The sequence below is a fragment of the Halichoerus grypus genome, chromosome 11 (genome assembly GCF_964656455.1).
Source record: "Halichoerus grypus chromosome 11, mHalGry1.hap1.1, whole genome shotgun sequence".
NCBI lineage: Eukaryota > Metazoa > Chordata > Mammalia > Carnivora > Phocidae > Halichoerus > Halichoerus grypus.
The window spans coordinates 98,564,903-98,581,872 of NC_135722.1; the positions used below are offsets into that span (position 1 = coordinate 98,564,903).

General features: G+C 39.9%; 1 protein-coding gene across 7 annotated transcripts in view; it reads left to right on the forward strand.

Moving 5' to 3' along the window:
• The window catches only part of SIK3 (SIK family kinase 3), a 237,451-nt gene that overhangs the window by 113,118 nt on the left and 107,363 nt on the right, over positions 1-16,970 (forward strand). For all 7 annotated transcript variants that reach the window (XM_036104473.2, XM_036104476.2, XM_036104475.2 and 4 more), the window contains one exon: positions 15,245-15,361. In XM_036104473.2, coding sequence (XP_035960366.1) covers positions 15,245-15,361 — 117 coding nt within the window. Of the gene's footprint in view, positions 1-15,244; positions 15,362-16,970 lie in introns of those variants that run through there.

Here is a 16,970-nt window from a genome sequence, read left to right on the forward strand (position 1 = left end):
GTGGTTAGACGTGGATTATGGGTTTTAGGGAGGAAGATCACAAAGAGAAAGTGCCCTTCTCATCACATCCTATCAAGGGTAGATGCTATCAGTGTGATTATCACTGCTGATAATGACCTTGATCACCTGGCTGAGGTGTGTCTGTCAGGTTTCTCCGCACTGTAAAGTTACTCTTTCTCCCCCTTTCCATATTGTGCTCTTTGGAAGGAAGTCATTATATACACATACTTTTTGTACCATCTTTGCAGGTGACAAAAGTAACTGTTTTGAAAACTAATAAGTCTGACATACTTACCTTTTCCCGTGCAGATTTTACCTATGTTTTCACAGAAAGGGTTTGCCGGAATACCTATAAGTAGGGCCAGAGCTTTTCTCAGGAAAGAGCTTTAGTTCTGTTCTTATGCTTGAATTCTTTTTTTTAAAAGATTTTATTTATTTATTTGACAGAGAGAGAGAGACAGCGAGAGAGGGAGCACAAATGGGGAGAGGCAGAGGGAGAAGCAGGCTTCCTGCTGAGCAGGGAGTCCGATTCAGGGCTCAATCCCAGGACCTTGGGATCATGACCTGAGCCGAAGGCAGACTCTTAACGACTGAGCCACGTAGGCGCCCCGCTTGAATTCTTTATGAAACGGCTAAATTTATATGCCATATATTATGAAAGAGATTTCCCTGGCCTGGAATTTCTTAGAGATGAGAGTTACCTACAACATAAAGAACCATGAGGTACTAGTTTTCCATTGTTGTGTAACTAAAACTTAACAGCTTAAAAGAGCACACATTTATTATCTCACAGTTGTGGGTCAGGAGGTCTGGGACGGCTTAGCCTAGTCCTCCACTCAGGGTCTCATATAGTTGCAGTCAAGGTACTGGGTAGATTATGTTCTCATCTAGAGGCTCAGGTGGGAAAGAACTCACTTCCAAGATTCTTCAGGCTATTGGTAGAATTGATTCCTTGTGACTTTATGACTACCTTTTTGCTGGCTGTTGGCTGGAGGACACCCTCAGGTTATAAAGATGTTGCCGATAGGGCGCCAGGGTGGCTCAGTTGGTCAAGAGTCTGCCTTTGGCTCAGGTCATGATCCCAGGGTCCTGGGATAGAGCTCCTCTGGGAGCCCGCTTCTCCCTCACACCCTGCCACCCCCCCTGCTCGTGCTCCTTCTCTCTCTCCCTCTCTTTCTCTCTCTCTCTCTCGGACTCTCTCTCTCTCTCAAATAAACAAATCTTTTAAAAAAAAAGATGTTGCCTATAGTTCTTTGAGATCACCCGCAGTTGCTTTTCCTATGGGCTTCTCAAACATCGCCTCTTACTTCCTCCAGACCTCCAAGTCCAGCAGGAGGTGAGGGAAGAGATTACAGAAAGGTGTGAATATATATATATATCATTGTGTGTGTGGAATCATTGGAAGTTGGCCACCATAATGTCTCTCTGTTACATATTGTATGACTTCTGTAGAGAATATTTAATTTTGAGTAAGACTCTATCCAGTGAGTCTTTTTTGATGACAGTTGGTCAGAGTACCTCTTAAATATCAGTTTGACCTGGTAGAGCTGGTTGCAGTGAAAAGAATAAACCTTATAATTACTGGCATTATGGTAAGTGGAGGAAGGTTGAGGTGTTCGTGAAGCATAACCACAGAAGATGAAGAAAGCAGTTGGGGGAGAGGTGAGGTGCTATAATATATTTTCCCTGTTTCAGACTTTTGCTGACTTCTGATGTTGTCTGTCATTAATTCCTTTATGAGCCAGTTTTCTGTGTTTATTTTTAAGAACTCATTACCATACCATAAAATCTATTTTTCAGAGGCAGTAAAACATAGTGTAGTTAAGGGCTCAGGGTCTGGAGCTCCACTGCCTAGGTTCAGATCCTGCCTCCACTGGCTAGTACTGTTTTACCTAGGCAGATTACTTCATTGGTGTGTGTATCAGTGTTTCATGGGAATAATTGCAGTTCTTACTTCGTAGGGTGGTGGAGGATGAAGAGCTAATGCCTATAATTATTGTTCATTTTTTCCAGTGCGATAATGCTTCTTCCATGGTTATGTTTTTAAAAAAGAATGTGAGGGGCGCCTGGGTGGCTCAGTCGGTTGAGCGTCTGCCTTCGGCTCGGGTCGTGGTCCTGGGGTCCTGGGATCGAGCCCCGCGTCGGGCTCCTTGCTCAGTGGGGAGCCTGCTTCTCCCTCTGCCTCTGCCTGCCACTCCCCTTGCTTGTGCTCTCTCTCTCTATCTCTCTGTGTCAAATAAATAGATAAAACCTTTTAAAAAAAATTAAAAAAATGTGAATCCTTTTAGAGGTACATATTGAAATATTTCCAGATGAAATATTGTGATTGGGATTTTGGATGAAATGGTGGAGGTATAGATGAAGCAGAATTGGTGATGAGTTAATAATTGTTGAAGCTGATTGATGTTTAATTATGTTACTCTGTCTACTTTTGTGTATATTTGAAGTGTTTTATAATAGTAATAAAATACCATGGCACACATTAAGTGCTCAGTATATTTTAGCTATTCTTACTACGTTTATGTTTAACATATTGGAATTAACTTGTCTAAAACACAAAGAAAAACTGTAAAACAAACTAGACACTTCAGTTTTTTCATTTCTAAGACTCTTACTGTAGATGGAAACTTTATCAAATTTGGGTAACATAGCCAAGATCTTAGACTTGGATTTTTGGTTTCAGTGTTAGTGTCTTCCTAGTTAAGTTGTATTTTATGGGTTAATTAGTTTGGCTTATTTGTGGCTGGTATACATTCCATTTAATTTAGTCTACTGTGGTTTCTGTAAGTGGGATGGAAATTAATATCAATATAATTGATTATTTAGTGATATTAGTGTCAGTGGTAGGAGACATTGACTTTACCAATAGTAAGAATATTAGCAGCAAATGCCAAGGTTTTCCTAGGTAAACAGCAGTGTTACACTTTAGTTTAATGTAATTGCTGCTTAATTTAAGTGAGAAGGTTAATACTTAGGAGCGAATTCCCTGAGGTTATCTTGGCTGTGGTAAATGCAGCTTTTTTGCTTAGCATATGGTCCTACATTATAAAGCACTATATAAGTTAGGTGGCTTGAATATTTTAATTGTTCAAGATTGAGAGTTATCTAACTAGTGATTCTGTTTTATTTTATGTGAACGAAACTTAGAACTTAAAAAAAGTTAACAGAAGCAAAACCAAAATCAGAGTTCTCATTAGGAGTTGGCACAGTGAGAAGCTTTGTCTTGATAACCCTGCTTTCAAGTACATAAAGGCACACATTTATGTAATAGATCGGAATGTTGAGGACTACAGAGTTGGTGACTTGCCCAAGGTTTGCCACAAACATATTTTAGTGATAGAATTGGGAATGGAGCTCAAGATCCCAGCTCTCTCGGTCCAGTGCTCTTTGGCCATCCCAGTGATTTCCAAATTGTTCTCCAGAGCCTGAGGGCTCTAAAAAGTTTTGTCTCTTTCTAAACCTTTTACCCCAGAGTAGCTCGCTCCTTCCTTCCTTCCTTCCTTCCTTCCTTCCTTCCTTCCTTCCTTCCCTCCCCTTTTCCTTTCTTTCTCTTTCTTTCTTTCTTTCTTTCTTTCTTTCTTTCTTTCTTTCTTTCTTTCTTTCTTTCCTTTCTTTTCTTTCTTTCTTTCTCTTTCTTTTCATATTACGGTTTCTATTCTATTAGCAAGATTTTGTTCAGAAGGGAAAAGATCCTGCTACTGTGTATGTTAGTTTTGATGTCTTTCCTACCCTGAGCGCTTTATTCTGTGCCATCTTCTACTCAGAAAAGTACATTTGATTTATTGGCGGGGTTTTGTTTGACTTTGTTTCAAAGGATGTCATTGTGTTCTCTATAGAAATCTGTGACCCAAAGACCTCAGGAAAATTCAAAAGGACTTTTAAACATGGAGGGATAATTATTTTTAGTATGAAGTTATTATCAATGAATGTTTTATTTCCTTGCAGTTCTCTACATTCTCTCATCTCATCAGTCTTATTCCTTGTGATTTTTCTGGATAGTGTTTCTCATGATCTGTTGTTTTTTAAGAAGATATTTATGCAAATATGTCTATTTTAAATGAACCTATTTCTGATGTCAGGAGATTTTTTTTGGGTCTCTTTGGCAGTGAGTTATGGGTCATATCAATTTGCTTAAAAACAATCTTTTCAAGATCAGAAGAGGGCCCAAAAGACAGTGTAATGGGTTGGTTTTTGCTTAAATTGTGGATACTTTTAATGGTTAAAAAAGGCCCTCACTGTTATTAACTGTACTCAACTTTTTAGTTAGTCAGTGCACAATTATGATAACTTAAAATCCTTGATGATACTTTAGAAGCTCTTCAAAATTCTAGACTTGTACTGTAACGTTGGTTTAGGACTGTCATAGAAGGTCAGGATTTAGGATGCATGTAATCCTGCTAAGGGAAAGGACAAACAAGCTTTTACTAAATGTTAAGTCTGTTATATTAAGTACATACTTCATGTAGTTGTGTTTTTACATTAAATGTGGTATAAAACTGGTAACATATATAGGATATATATAATAATAATACATATGATAATGAATTACATTTCAATAGGAAAGTTTTTCATATTTTTTTATGGCAGGGTTATCAATAGTCTTCTTCCTGCCTTTAGAATAAGTATCAGAAATTTGAGAATTAATTAATGTTTACCCTTAGACTTTCCAGTGGAGTGATTTAAGTTACTTACACTTCACTATTCAGTCCATGAAACACAAACATTAATTATGGAAATATAAAATCTGTTTGATTTGAAAATGTGATGACCATTAACTATAAGGAACTCGTTGAGCCAGAATAAATGCAAAAAGCTATCACACAAAATATTCCCATTTTGGTGGAATCCCAGAGGGGCATTTTTTTTGCCAGCACTAATGGTGTGCAGCTGTGATTAAGAAAGCCCATCAGAAGGTACTTGGTGCAGTGTTCCTAACGGGCACAGGGAAGCTGGCTCTTTAATCCTGGGCTGCCACAGGGAAGACAGGCCGGCATCATCAGCACTCAGACTAGAAATCCTGGTTTGACACAGAAGGACATCGTGACAGCTCGCAGTACTGGTATGTGAGCACGCGTGACAAGTAAGTGTCAGAAATAGGGAGGATAAGATGCTCTCTGATAATGGAGATTGCTTCCAGTTTTCCGTTTGTTCTCATTACCAAAGAATTGGGAAATGTAAGAGATGAGGAATTTAGGGTGGTTTTTCAGCTGTTAATTGTGTTCCCTTGGTTCACTCAACCTTTTGCTACTGCAGCCTATCTTATTAGGCCTTGGGGGCATATTAATATAATTTAAAGCACCTTAAAATATGAACTGTTGCTGACTTTGTTCACCAGGAACAACACTACCATTGTAAGGTTAGCAAGATGCTCGGTGTAATAAATCTCCATTGGGGAAGTATAAGAACGTTATGCGTGCCAGTTGAGTTCAGCTTTCTTTCCAGCTGGTGCTTTAAAAAGCTTTGAGTGTTCTAGGTGCTACATCGAAATGTGCTTAACAGTACACGGCTCCTTGACAAATGCCGTTCTTGGGAAGAGCACAGTCCTTCTGGGAGTGTGTGTTATTTTTACCTATGAGCTGGCACTCTAGGAAAGAGCACTTCATTAAGAAAATTCATCTTGAAATTCATTCAGCTTTCTGCCTCCTAACCTCACAGTTGAGGTCATTGCCAAGTTTCACCCACACGTCTAATCTTTCTTCTCTGGGACTCAAATGCCATCCTTCATAGCTTCATTTTCCACCATAACTTTAAATTTTGCCTTGGACTAACTGCTGCTCCTTGTTTTTCTTTTATTTCGGAACATTGCTGTGACAATTACTATTTTTTCATAATACCCTTTTCTTAGATACTGTTCTTTGGTGGCCACTTTAAACCGTTGGAGCTTCCTTGTTAAACCACTGTTAATCCTTTTCTTCTCCATTTCTTGAATGCCTTCCCGCTCCATCCCTCAGTGTTCAGAGCGTCTCTATTTGCCCTGCGTTCTTCAGTCCCGCTCCTTCTTTCCTGCTCTTTCCCTTCTGCCCTTTCTTTAAGGGCTTCGAGGTGTTCTTTTAAATAGGTCCCTAACCTTGGAATTCAGCCATCAGTCCAATTCTAAATCTCCCTCTTAAACTGGGAAGTCGTGGTCAACCGGAAATAGATACTGAAAATGGATCAGGCACTGATATTTGTAAGTAATTCTTTATTGTTATGGTCAACTTTATCCTCTTCTCCACTCCTTTTTTTTCCCCCCCCTTTTAAAATATCTTCTTGTTCAGTTCATTTCAGTGGGAAACTTAAAGGCCAGGAGTTGATTTAATGTTATAGGAAGCATACAAAATGTTGTCGGCACTGTGTCAATGTTGAAATAACAGCAGCGGTAGTAATGGCAGTGTGGCTGAGAGAGTTGCCTGTCACGTTAGAGATACTCCTAGGACTTCTGCTTTCTGAGAGGGTAAATGTTAACCAGATGGGAATTATTGGAACTGAGAAACCATTTTCTTTTTGTCTGAAAAATTTTCCTTCTCTGCTTTGAATTCCAAGTAATCACCAGAAAATTTCCATTGATTAATTATGTACAATATGACCATGTTCCACCTTAGGAATTCTTCCAAGAATAACGTATGGTTCATGGTCTATTTTCTCACTTCAGGAAGCTCACAATTCTCTATCCTCCAGACATTGTAAATACAAGAACAATTTCACTTTCACTGTTTAGTACAGCCAAAGCAGAGAAGTAGAGAAAAATAAGTCACCTAAAGTCCTGCTAGATATTGTGAACTATTTCCTTTGGGGTTCATTGAAAGCTGATTTACCCTTACTTTTGGTGGTCCTGTTGAGTCCTCCTGTCTGGAGTTGGCTGGAGTCCTAACATCTCAGTCAATCCCTAGGCTTCATAGCTGCGTATTTTTCCAGAAACAGTTGTGATTGGTATGTAAAATGGATAGAATAATCAGTTCTTCCCAAATATATGTCTTAGCTTTGTCCCTTAGAACTTGATTTGACTATTTGTTACCGACTCAAATGTGGAGTCCTCCCTGATTGGTTCCGGTGCAGGAGTCAGGATTTCCCAAGAATATGGCCAGCCTACGTCCTGAACACAGCCATGTGGCACATCATTAATCACAGCCATTTAATGCCTTGCAGGTTTAGCCTTATAGTGTAGCTTGTATATCTTATGATGGTTTGAGGTTTCTTTAAACCTGTATTCTCATGACAATTCTATTTTGCAGTTAATTTAAAAGAAAAACAGGTTTTGGGGCGCCTGGGTGGCTCAGTCGTTAAGCGTCTGCCTTCGGCCCAGGTCATGATCCCAGGGTCCTGGGATCGAGCCCCGCATCGGGCTCCCTGCTCAGCGGGAAGCCTGCTTCTCCCTCTGCCACTCCCCCTGCTTGTGTTTCCTCTCTCTCTGTGTCTGTCTCTATCAAATAAATAAATAAAAAATCTTTAAAAAAAAAAAAAGAAAAACAGGTTTTGTTTTGTTTTGCAAAGGCATTCAGATTCCTTTTCTAGAAGCCATTCTCAACTGGGAATGAATTAAGTCCTACAGAAAACAATTTGAGTGACTATTTTTTTCAGTTTTCCCAAAGATGTGCCATTCTAGACTATAGGGCAGAAGTTAGTTCATCACATATGATAATGCCTCAGGGTAGCACTCAGAGTTTGATCCAGGGAGCCCAAAGAGTCTCCAGAACTCTTTCAGTGAGTGTCTGAGGCCAACACTGTTTTCATAAATAAATAAACATTATTTTCATTTTCACTCTCATCCTCTCACAGTTACGTAGGGAGATTTCGAGAGACTACGTGATGTGTGATATAATTTCTCTGATGGCTGACGAAACGTGTGATTGCCATTCTGGTGTTTTAAAATTTTCTGTTTTAACTTCTGATTTTAATTTTAATCCATTTTCTAAGTAAATATTGCTAGATATTACTCATGTAAACAAAACTTCTTTGAAGGTCTCAGTTTTTGAGAGAAGGAGTCCTGAGACCAAAAGGTTTGCAAACTGCTATCTTACGAGTGTAAAACTTAATTCTCTCACAGAAGCCTGTCGAGAGCAGCCTCTAGCGAGCTGCACAAGGGCACTGCCTTAAGCCCATCACTTGTTCAATAAACATTTTGTAATGGAATTAAATTGAGTTCTTGGAATGCAACTTTTGAGACCTAATTTAAGATTCTCTCCCAAGGCAGTGTTTGAGCACTGAGTGCACTGCAGCCTGCCAAGTTTCTTCGAGATCAGTAACTGGCAGTTCTCAACGTTGAGTCCAGTATTTCAGAAGTCATTTTTGTGTAATACGTGTTGTAGCCGGCAGCTTACTGGCATCATCTAAGATGTGGGCCACATATATCATTTAAAATTTTCAAGTAGTCATATTTACAAAAATAAAAAGAAACTATTTGGGTTTTTTTTTCAGCATTATTGAGGTATAATTGACAAAATTGTAAGATATTTAAAGTATACAACGTGTTGTTTTGATATACATATACATTGTGTAGGACTCCCCTGATTGAGTTAATTAACATGTTCATCCTCACATATTTGGTTTTTTTTGTTTGTTTGGTTGTTTTGTTTTTGGTGAGAACATTTAAATTCTATGCTCTTAGCAGATTTTAATTATACAATAGTGTTATCAACTATAGTCACCATGCTTTACATTAGATCCTCAGGCCTTATTCATCTTTTAAAAAATTTTTTAAAAAGATTTTATTTATTTGACAGAGAGAGACACAGCGAGAGAGGGAACACAAGCAGGGGGAGCGGGAGAGGGAGAAGCAGGCTTCGCGTGGAGCAGGGAGCCCGATGCGGGGTTTGATCCCAGGACCCTGGGATCATGACCTGAGCCGAAGGCAGACGCTTAACGACTGAGCCACCCAGGCGCCCCCCCCTTATTCATCTTTTAACTGAAAGTTTGTATCCTTTTACCAACCTGTCCCTATTTCTCCCACCCCCGCAGCCCCTGGCACTCACTTTTCTACTTTCTGTTTCTATGAGTTTGACTTTTTTTTTTAGATTCCACATATAAGTGATACCATGTGGTAATGTGGTTGTCTTTCTCTCTCGGACTTACTTCACTTGGCACAGTGCCCACCAGGTTCATCCATCTCGTCACAATGACAGGACTTGGGGCGCCTGGGTGGCTCAGTCATTAAGCGTCTGCCTTTGGCTCAGGTCATGATCCCAGGGTCCTGGGATCGAGCCCCACATCGGGCTCCCTGCTCTGCGGGAAGCCTGCTTCTCCCTCTCCCACTACCCCTGCTTGTGTTCCCTCTCTCCCTGTGTCTCTTGCTGTCAAATAAATAAATAAAATCTTAGAAAAAAAACTCAAAAAACAAAAAACAAATGACAGGACTTTTTTTTTTTTTTAAGGCTGGATAATATTCCATTGTGTGTGTATATGTATGTGTGTATCTATAGATAGATTTCGATAGGTAGATAGATAGGTAGATATGCTACATATTCTTTATTCATTCATCTCTTGACAGACACTTAGGTTGTTTCCATACCTTGGCTATTGTGAATAATGCTGCACTGAACATGGGAGTGCAGATATCTCTTTGAGATAGTGACTTCATTTCCTCTGGATATACACCCAGAAGTGGGATTGATCTGGTTGTTCTATTTTCAATTTCTTAAGGAACCTCCATACTGTTTTCCATAGTGACTGTACCAGTTTGCATTCTCCCCAGCTGTACATGAGGGTTCCCTTTTCTCCATATCTCTGTCCCAGCATCTGTTATCTCTTGTCTTTGATAATAGACACCCTAACAGGCATGAGGTGGTATCTCATTGTGGTTTTGATTCGCAATTCCCTGATAATTGGTGATGTGTAGAGCACCTTTTCATGCATGTGTTGGTCATTTGTATGTCTTCTTTGGGAAGATGCCTACTTAGGTCCTTTGTCCATTTTTAAATTGGGTTATTTGTGTTTTTTTTCTGTTGAGTTGTATGAATTCCTTGTTTATTTTGGATATTAACCCCATATCAGATACATGGTCTGCAAATATTTTCTCCCATTCCAGAAGTTGCCTTTTCATTGAAATTAGTTTTTAATAATATATTTTATTTAGCCTAGTATCTCTAAAATGGTATTTCTTCATGTCATCAATATAAAATTTATCAGTGAGATCATTTATATTCTCATTTTAATATTAAGGCTTTGAGATCTGGTCTGTTATTTAGCATTCATAGCACATCAGTTTGCACTAGCCACATTTCGAGTGCTCAGTAGTCACATGTGGCTGGTGTGTTCTGTATTGACCAGGACAGATCTCAACCGTAAAATGATACTAGATCTGAGCTGAGAATGATCTCGGAATAGAGAGAAAGATAATAAAAATTTAGCTACACTGGGGTGCCTGAGTGGCTTAGTCAGTTGAGCATCTGCCTTCGGCTCATCATGATCCCAGAGTCCTGGGATGGAGCCCCAAGTCGGGCTCCTTGCTCGGCAGAGGAGTCTGCTTCTCCCTCTCCCTCTGCCTGCAGCTCCCCCTGCTTGTGCTCTCTCTCTCAAATAAATAAATAAAACCTTAAAAAAATTTAGCTACAAAACCTAAGATAAAAACAATCCCATTGAAAATAATTCATAATGGCAAAAATTTGATATCTGCCTGAATTTTAAGACATTTCAGTGAGTAGAACTGCTTTAGAGAACATTGAAAAAAATAAACTTTTCTCCACACTGTCATAATGTTTTCTCTTCCCTTCTTAAAAGCATTCAGTCTGCTTACTGTATTTTGTGAAATTATTGTGCATGCATCTGCATACTAGTTTAGGGGAGTGCTCTTTCTCTTTTTGGAGGAATTTTAGCACTTGTGGTCTTTGCATTTTCTTCCTAAGTGGTTCCTTTCTTTAACTGTCCATTTGTCATCGCATATCCGTGAATGAAAGAACCCACTTACTTCTGATGCGTGAGGGGGGAAGGGTGGTTTGTTTTGATCTTAATACTGAACCTTTTCTTGGCTCATTGGTTTTTATTCCGTCACCTTATCTTGCCTGTGAATGTGGTGTCAGGATATGCAGGTGAATTGTTGCCTGTTGTGAAGAAAGCACTATTTTTTCAACTTCATTCCCTGTGAACATTACTGTGCTTGCAAAAATTAGAAGAGTTAAAGGAACTGTGGTTTAGAAGTGAGAACTAAAAGGGAGAAATAGTTATTTCCCCCCCCTTCTAGAATGAATAATAAAGAACTGTGACTTTAAATTTGGCACGATCTGAATTTAATTTTTTGTCATGCCACATGCCGATGAAAAAAGGGTTCATTGAATGGAAATATCTTGGGTAGAGAAGTTCCTAGGGCTCTGGGCAAGCTGTAGCTTTTAAGCAACATCTTGGATACAGTGCCATGTTTAATTAATATTAGTGTCAATTCATAAAATCCTGCTCCTTGCAAGAGAAACGAGTTCTATGTAGAACAAGAAACTTTAAGAAATATATGATCCCTTGGTAATATATTAGAAGTTTCCTTTTTTACTTGTTATGCTTTTCTTCATACGCAAGTACAAGGATGTGATTCATAGATTCTCAGCACCAAAATCTGGAAACATTCTTTGAGATTTTATCTTCTGTTTACCTACCAACTTACCATTTGCTGTGGACGCATTTCATTTTTCAAGCAGCGGGTGTGTACTTTCAGCTAAAACCCTGATTGTATGGCCACCCTATCTGTAGCAGTGAAAATTCACGATCATCGATCTCTTCGGGTAGTCTCAAAATATTCACACTTGCTTGCCAACTCCCTGCTCTCTGACGTCGTCATTTTTCTGTTTCATTGGTATTTTTCCATTTTCTAGAAAACCTCCACCTTCTAGTTTGCAGCTAAAATAGGAGCTGAAGCTTTCGGACATTGTCTTTTCCGTTCAGGGGTCCTCTCAGGCACGTGGACCAAGTAACACGCGTGTCCTCCTCTCTGGCGTTGGTACTTGGTCTGGGAGGGCAGGGGGCCCGGCTGGCCATGAAGAAGCAGAGCGCACTCTCCCTGGTGCAGCCCCGAGGATCAGGTCTTGCTGTGGGTTCCATCCTGTGGCTTGGTGTGACGCTCCCGAATGGAATGCATTTTTCCCCCAGCTTCATTCCTTCCATGTTCTTCCCACATCAGCTGGAAGCAACCAGTTGGTTCTGAATGCTGCCCACAAATTGTTAGCTATTTCACTTGTTGGGCCCCTCAACTTGCCCCTTGAGTAAGGAACTGATGTGTTTGAGATCCAGGATTATTTTGTTTAGTGAAGCGAATCTCATTTTTGTCAAGGAATGCCTAACGTTTAAGGCTTGATTCCAGAAAACAAACAAACAGATAACAGCAGTACCTGTAATTAATGCATATGACATGCTTACCACGTGCCAGGCATTATATACTAGGCAGGTTGCATCCATTAGCTTAGTCAGTCCCCAGCAACCTTTAGAGCAGGTTCTGTTGTTGCCCACATTTTTTAGATAAGGAGCCATAGCAAAATTAAATAGCTTGGTCAAGGTTATACATTAAAAGGGCAGTTCTAAGATTTTGAACCCAGGCAGCCTGACACCAGAGTCCTTCCTGTTGACGCCATGCTCAGCTGCTAGGCCAAGCTTTGCCCGTGTCTTGTTGAATCCTGAATCTCATTGAAGAGTAGACGGGATTTGATGTTTTAATCTATTAAAACCTCTCTGCATCCACCTTCGAAGAACAGATTATACTTAATGCAATTTTCCCTGAAAAGGTAAGAATACATTTCAGTATGTGGGGCTGTATTCCCTTTATGGGGAGGCACATATACTTGTTATGAAATGTAGAACTACATCCATGCTATATACCATTATCTCTATCAAATTAAAAATAGTTATTAAGTGCATATAAGTGGATATAAGATCTTGTAGCCAGCTTTGTTCTCATAGATGATTTGGTTTTCTCTTTACCTTTGTGAAAGTCTTATTACCTCAGAATGCAAATGAAATTCAGAAGGGGTTCATGTGAATCAGGAGGCCCTATGACTCCCCCAATTATGTATGACTCAGTTCTCTCTTGCAGGTGAAAAAATACAAAAATACGGTCAAATGCATTGAAGGCCCTCATTAACCACCTCCATCCTCTACCCCATTACTTTTTCTGTGCCATCCATTGACAGGCATGGGCAGGATAGGGGATTTGAGGCCTGGTCCTTAGACACAGAAAATGATAATATTTTCTCGGTGGTAAACAAGTGAGGTTTCTTGAGGCTGGAGGTGATCCACTGCCACCTACCCATGGCCTTGGGTACCCCTGTAACCCACTTCTAGCACACTAGTTGGGAAGCTCTGCGATGGGCATATAGCTGCAAGTTTCTAAGCTTGTTATGTATTTGAAAGCAATCTGTAAAGTATAATGTGCTATTCATGTGTAAGCTTTTATTAATAATTAATTACAATTAAGACCCAGATATTTGTTCTATAAAAGGACATTGTGTACTGCGATTTTTGTGTTTGGGGAGCTGTCCTTAGAGGACCAGGTACAGACACCAGACCATTTGCTGGAGTTAAGGTCCTGTATGTGATACGACACAGTAGTGAGGAGAAGTAGAAACGCTAATGGTCCGGGGTGAGATGCACTCAGATGCCCTACCACTGAGCTATAACCCTATCCAGGGTGATACGGTACAAGACTTCTTATAGGAGATCGAACAGCTCGTGAAATTTGTTAATGATTCTGCTCTTTCTCCTCATAAAATTTCCTACCCTTTTCTCTGCTTATCCCAATTCTTTATCAAGTTCTCCTTTGTTTGTGAAGTCTTTCCCTATGTCTGCTTCTCCCCCCTGGTGAAGGTCATACTCCATTCTCTGTTCTACCATCATACCTTGTTTATAGCTTTGTTGATTGTGTTTCCAATGCTGTATTGTTGCCTGTTTCATGTATGTCTTTCCCTTACTAGACCGTGAGCTCCTTGAAGTTAAGGCTGTATCTGATTTAATCTTCATAGCTTGAGCTACATCCAGCTTCCTTTATCACATTCTGTCGTTTTGAACGCTCTTTGAATTGAGCTGAAATTTGTCTCCCTGGGCCTTTCTCCCATCAGTTCTCATTCTAATATCTGAAACAACTCCAAAGGGACATTTATGTTAGTTATTCTTACATTTGAATCATCTACCCTGTGTAGTTCCATATAGTCTTTATTGCTCTGGGCTGAACATTTATTTATTATTGAAATTTTGCTTCCTTGTTTTTTTTTCTTTTTCTCAGTAAGCTTCCTTTCCCTCTCTCAGTGTATAGGATCATAGAATTGTAGGAATTGGAAGGGGCTAGAATTTACCTTGGCTTGGTCCTTCATCAGACTAATATTCTTTGATTATTTGCAGATCGACTGAGACGGAGATATAGTGATATTTTGGGGCAACACAGTATTTTGAGTATTTCACTAAGAATAGTGAAGAAGTTTACATTTGGTAGAGTAAAAAAAGTTCTTCATCTTTCATTCTGTTTTAAAACGTACGTGCTGCTGGATGTCTTAACAATGATGAGCAAAATAGATGTTTGATGCTGAAGCAGTGTATATACGGTACAGAAAGATCTTCACATTTTTATAGCATGAACATTAAGAATTTGACTGTAAAGCCAACCAACTTGGGCTTCAGTCCTGGATCTGCCGCATACTAGCTGTAAATGGCTTAATCTTGGGTAAATTACGTAATCTCTGTGTGTCTCAGTTTCCCTATTTGTGAAATAAGGTTAATAAAATGTAGGGTATTGTGAGGTTTAAATGATGTAGTACTTGGAAAGCACGAAGACTTCTGCTTGGCACACAGCACATGTTCGGGGTATAGTGACTGCCGCGACCACCACCATACCATACCGCTTCTGCTACTGAGTTAGGCAAGCCCTGGTGACGTGTAGGACGCACCTGTGGAGTTTGTCGTCGAACCTTACTAACTTATCATGTACTTGTGATATAAGCATTTTCTCTTAATAAGAGACCCGACGTACCATTGTCTGCATTAAAGCCTGATTTGCCCAGACTGTGATCACATCTATGGAGTAATGAAGTATTTTGTTTGTCATAAGGTCTTACTGTCGGAGTAGTTTAAGAAATGGCAGAAAGACCCATTAGCTTTTGGAATCTGTTCCTTTGAGACCAATTTGCTAGGAATCCATTTCCTGACTTTATAAAAAGAGTAAAATAATTTTATTCATTGATATTCTGTAAACAAAATGCTGGCAGCTTGTATTTTGTGGAATATAATGTTTTAAAGTGGATTTAATTTTCCTTAGTGAACTGCTTTTAATCATGCATCAGAGTAAATTTTCTTCCTCTGTTCTCAGGTTGCTATCAAGATCATAGACAAGACCCAGCTGGATGAAGAAAACTTGAAGAAGATTTTCCGGGAAGTTCAAATTATGAAAATGCTTTGCCATCCCCACATCATCAGGCTCTATCAGGTAGGTCCCTTGGTGGCACAGTGTGTGGTGACGGAGAGCCCAGAATAGTCACTTGTGTGTATAAAAGAAAAGGTGTCTGGGTGAACATCTGCAACTTTTCTTGGTTTCTGTGTTCACATGTTTATCCTACTGCCCTTTTATTTCCCACTCAGCCTTATGTTTTGCCTGGCTCTTTACTAGTAAGATCTACCTTACCCATGTAGGCCTTTTAAACTTGTTCTTTAAAACTTGGGTACCATTCTTTGTGAGGATTACACAAGAGGATTATTCAGAAGGTGACAAGAACTTATTTATGTAGATCTGAATCCTAAAACAGAATGGGAAAGCCAAAGGAATGGAGAATTTTTGGGGATGAAAAGCTAGAGGTGAATATAACATTACCTTTTTATAACATTCCTTAAATACTCATTTCTGTGATCCTGGTACGACTTATGATGGCGAAGGATATTTTAAGTATGGCTCCTTGTATTAGTCAGAGCTCACCTCTTTTCTAGTAGGGCCCTAGACTTGGTTTCCTAAGGTAGCATTTGATAATTTTGATAACCATGAGATTGATTTGGTGGAATGGAAGAGATTTCCATTCTAGTTTTCTTACCTTCCCAAGAACCATGCATATTTCATGCCATCCTCAACAATGATTCCCTAACCTTACTGCAAAAGCAGTAAATCTAATGACTGGAATTTCAAGCCAGATAGAAAGAGAAGACCTTGCCTTAGCAGGCTGGTGGAAGAGATATTTTGGGAGAGGTGGGGCTTTGGGGTGCTTCTCAGATTGCAGTGTGTTGGCAGCTGCAAGCTCTACCTCTGCCGAGGGCCAGTCCTGCTCACTGCTTTCTACCAGAGCAGCCGTCACCTACCTGTTCAGGAAGTGGCCACCCACCCGGTTCATTTGCAGCTGTTGGTCGGCAGTGCATGGTTGCCGGCCCAGACATGGCACCGTGTGTAAGGGTGGAGGCCCGATGGGCAGGCTTTCAGAGTCTCTTAATTTTATGGAAAAGAAAGCATGTTGTGATGTTAGTGTGTGTGGTTAAGGCTACAGCTCTAGGGCTTTTTTCTGGCATCAGCTGCTCACATCATGAAATGAATTAGATCAGCAGGAGCAGACTTGCTGAAATGCATCAGACTGAATTCTGTTGAACCACACGTACGTTGTGCCCCAGAAGCAAAACCGTGAAAGCTTCTTGGTGTTGCCTGAAGACCTGTGTCTGCAAACTTGGAGGTGTCTGACCTCTGCTTCCTTCCTATCCTGATCGACCAAGTGAACTTCTTGACCTCACTTTTTAAAATAAATCCTCTTTAAATAGTTGTAGGGCTTATGAGGCTGACTTTCCTCAAGAGGTTAACTTGTAGGTATTAACCTTATAACTGAATTATCCGAATTGATCTTTCTTACCCAAGATTTCATTAGCCAGTGAGAGTTCTCATACTTTCAGCCCTGGCTTTGAACAATGCCCTTCTTTTAAGGTTTAATTTTGCTCTCTGGCAGCTAGTATTGTTAATGGGGGATTCCAGGCTGCCAAGGTGAATGGCTGTCAAATTGTCTTTATAAATCGTATCCAGGTAGTTTTCAAGTCATTTGCCAAAACTTCAGTCTTGTCAGTTTATAGAG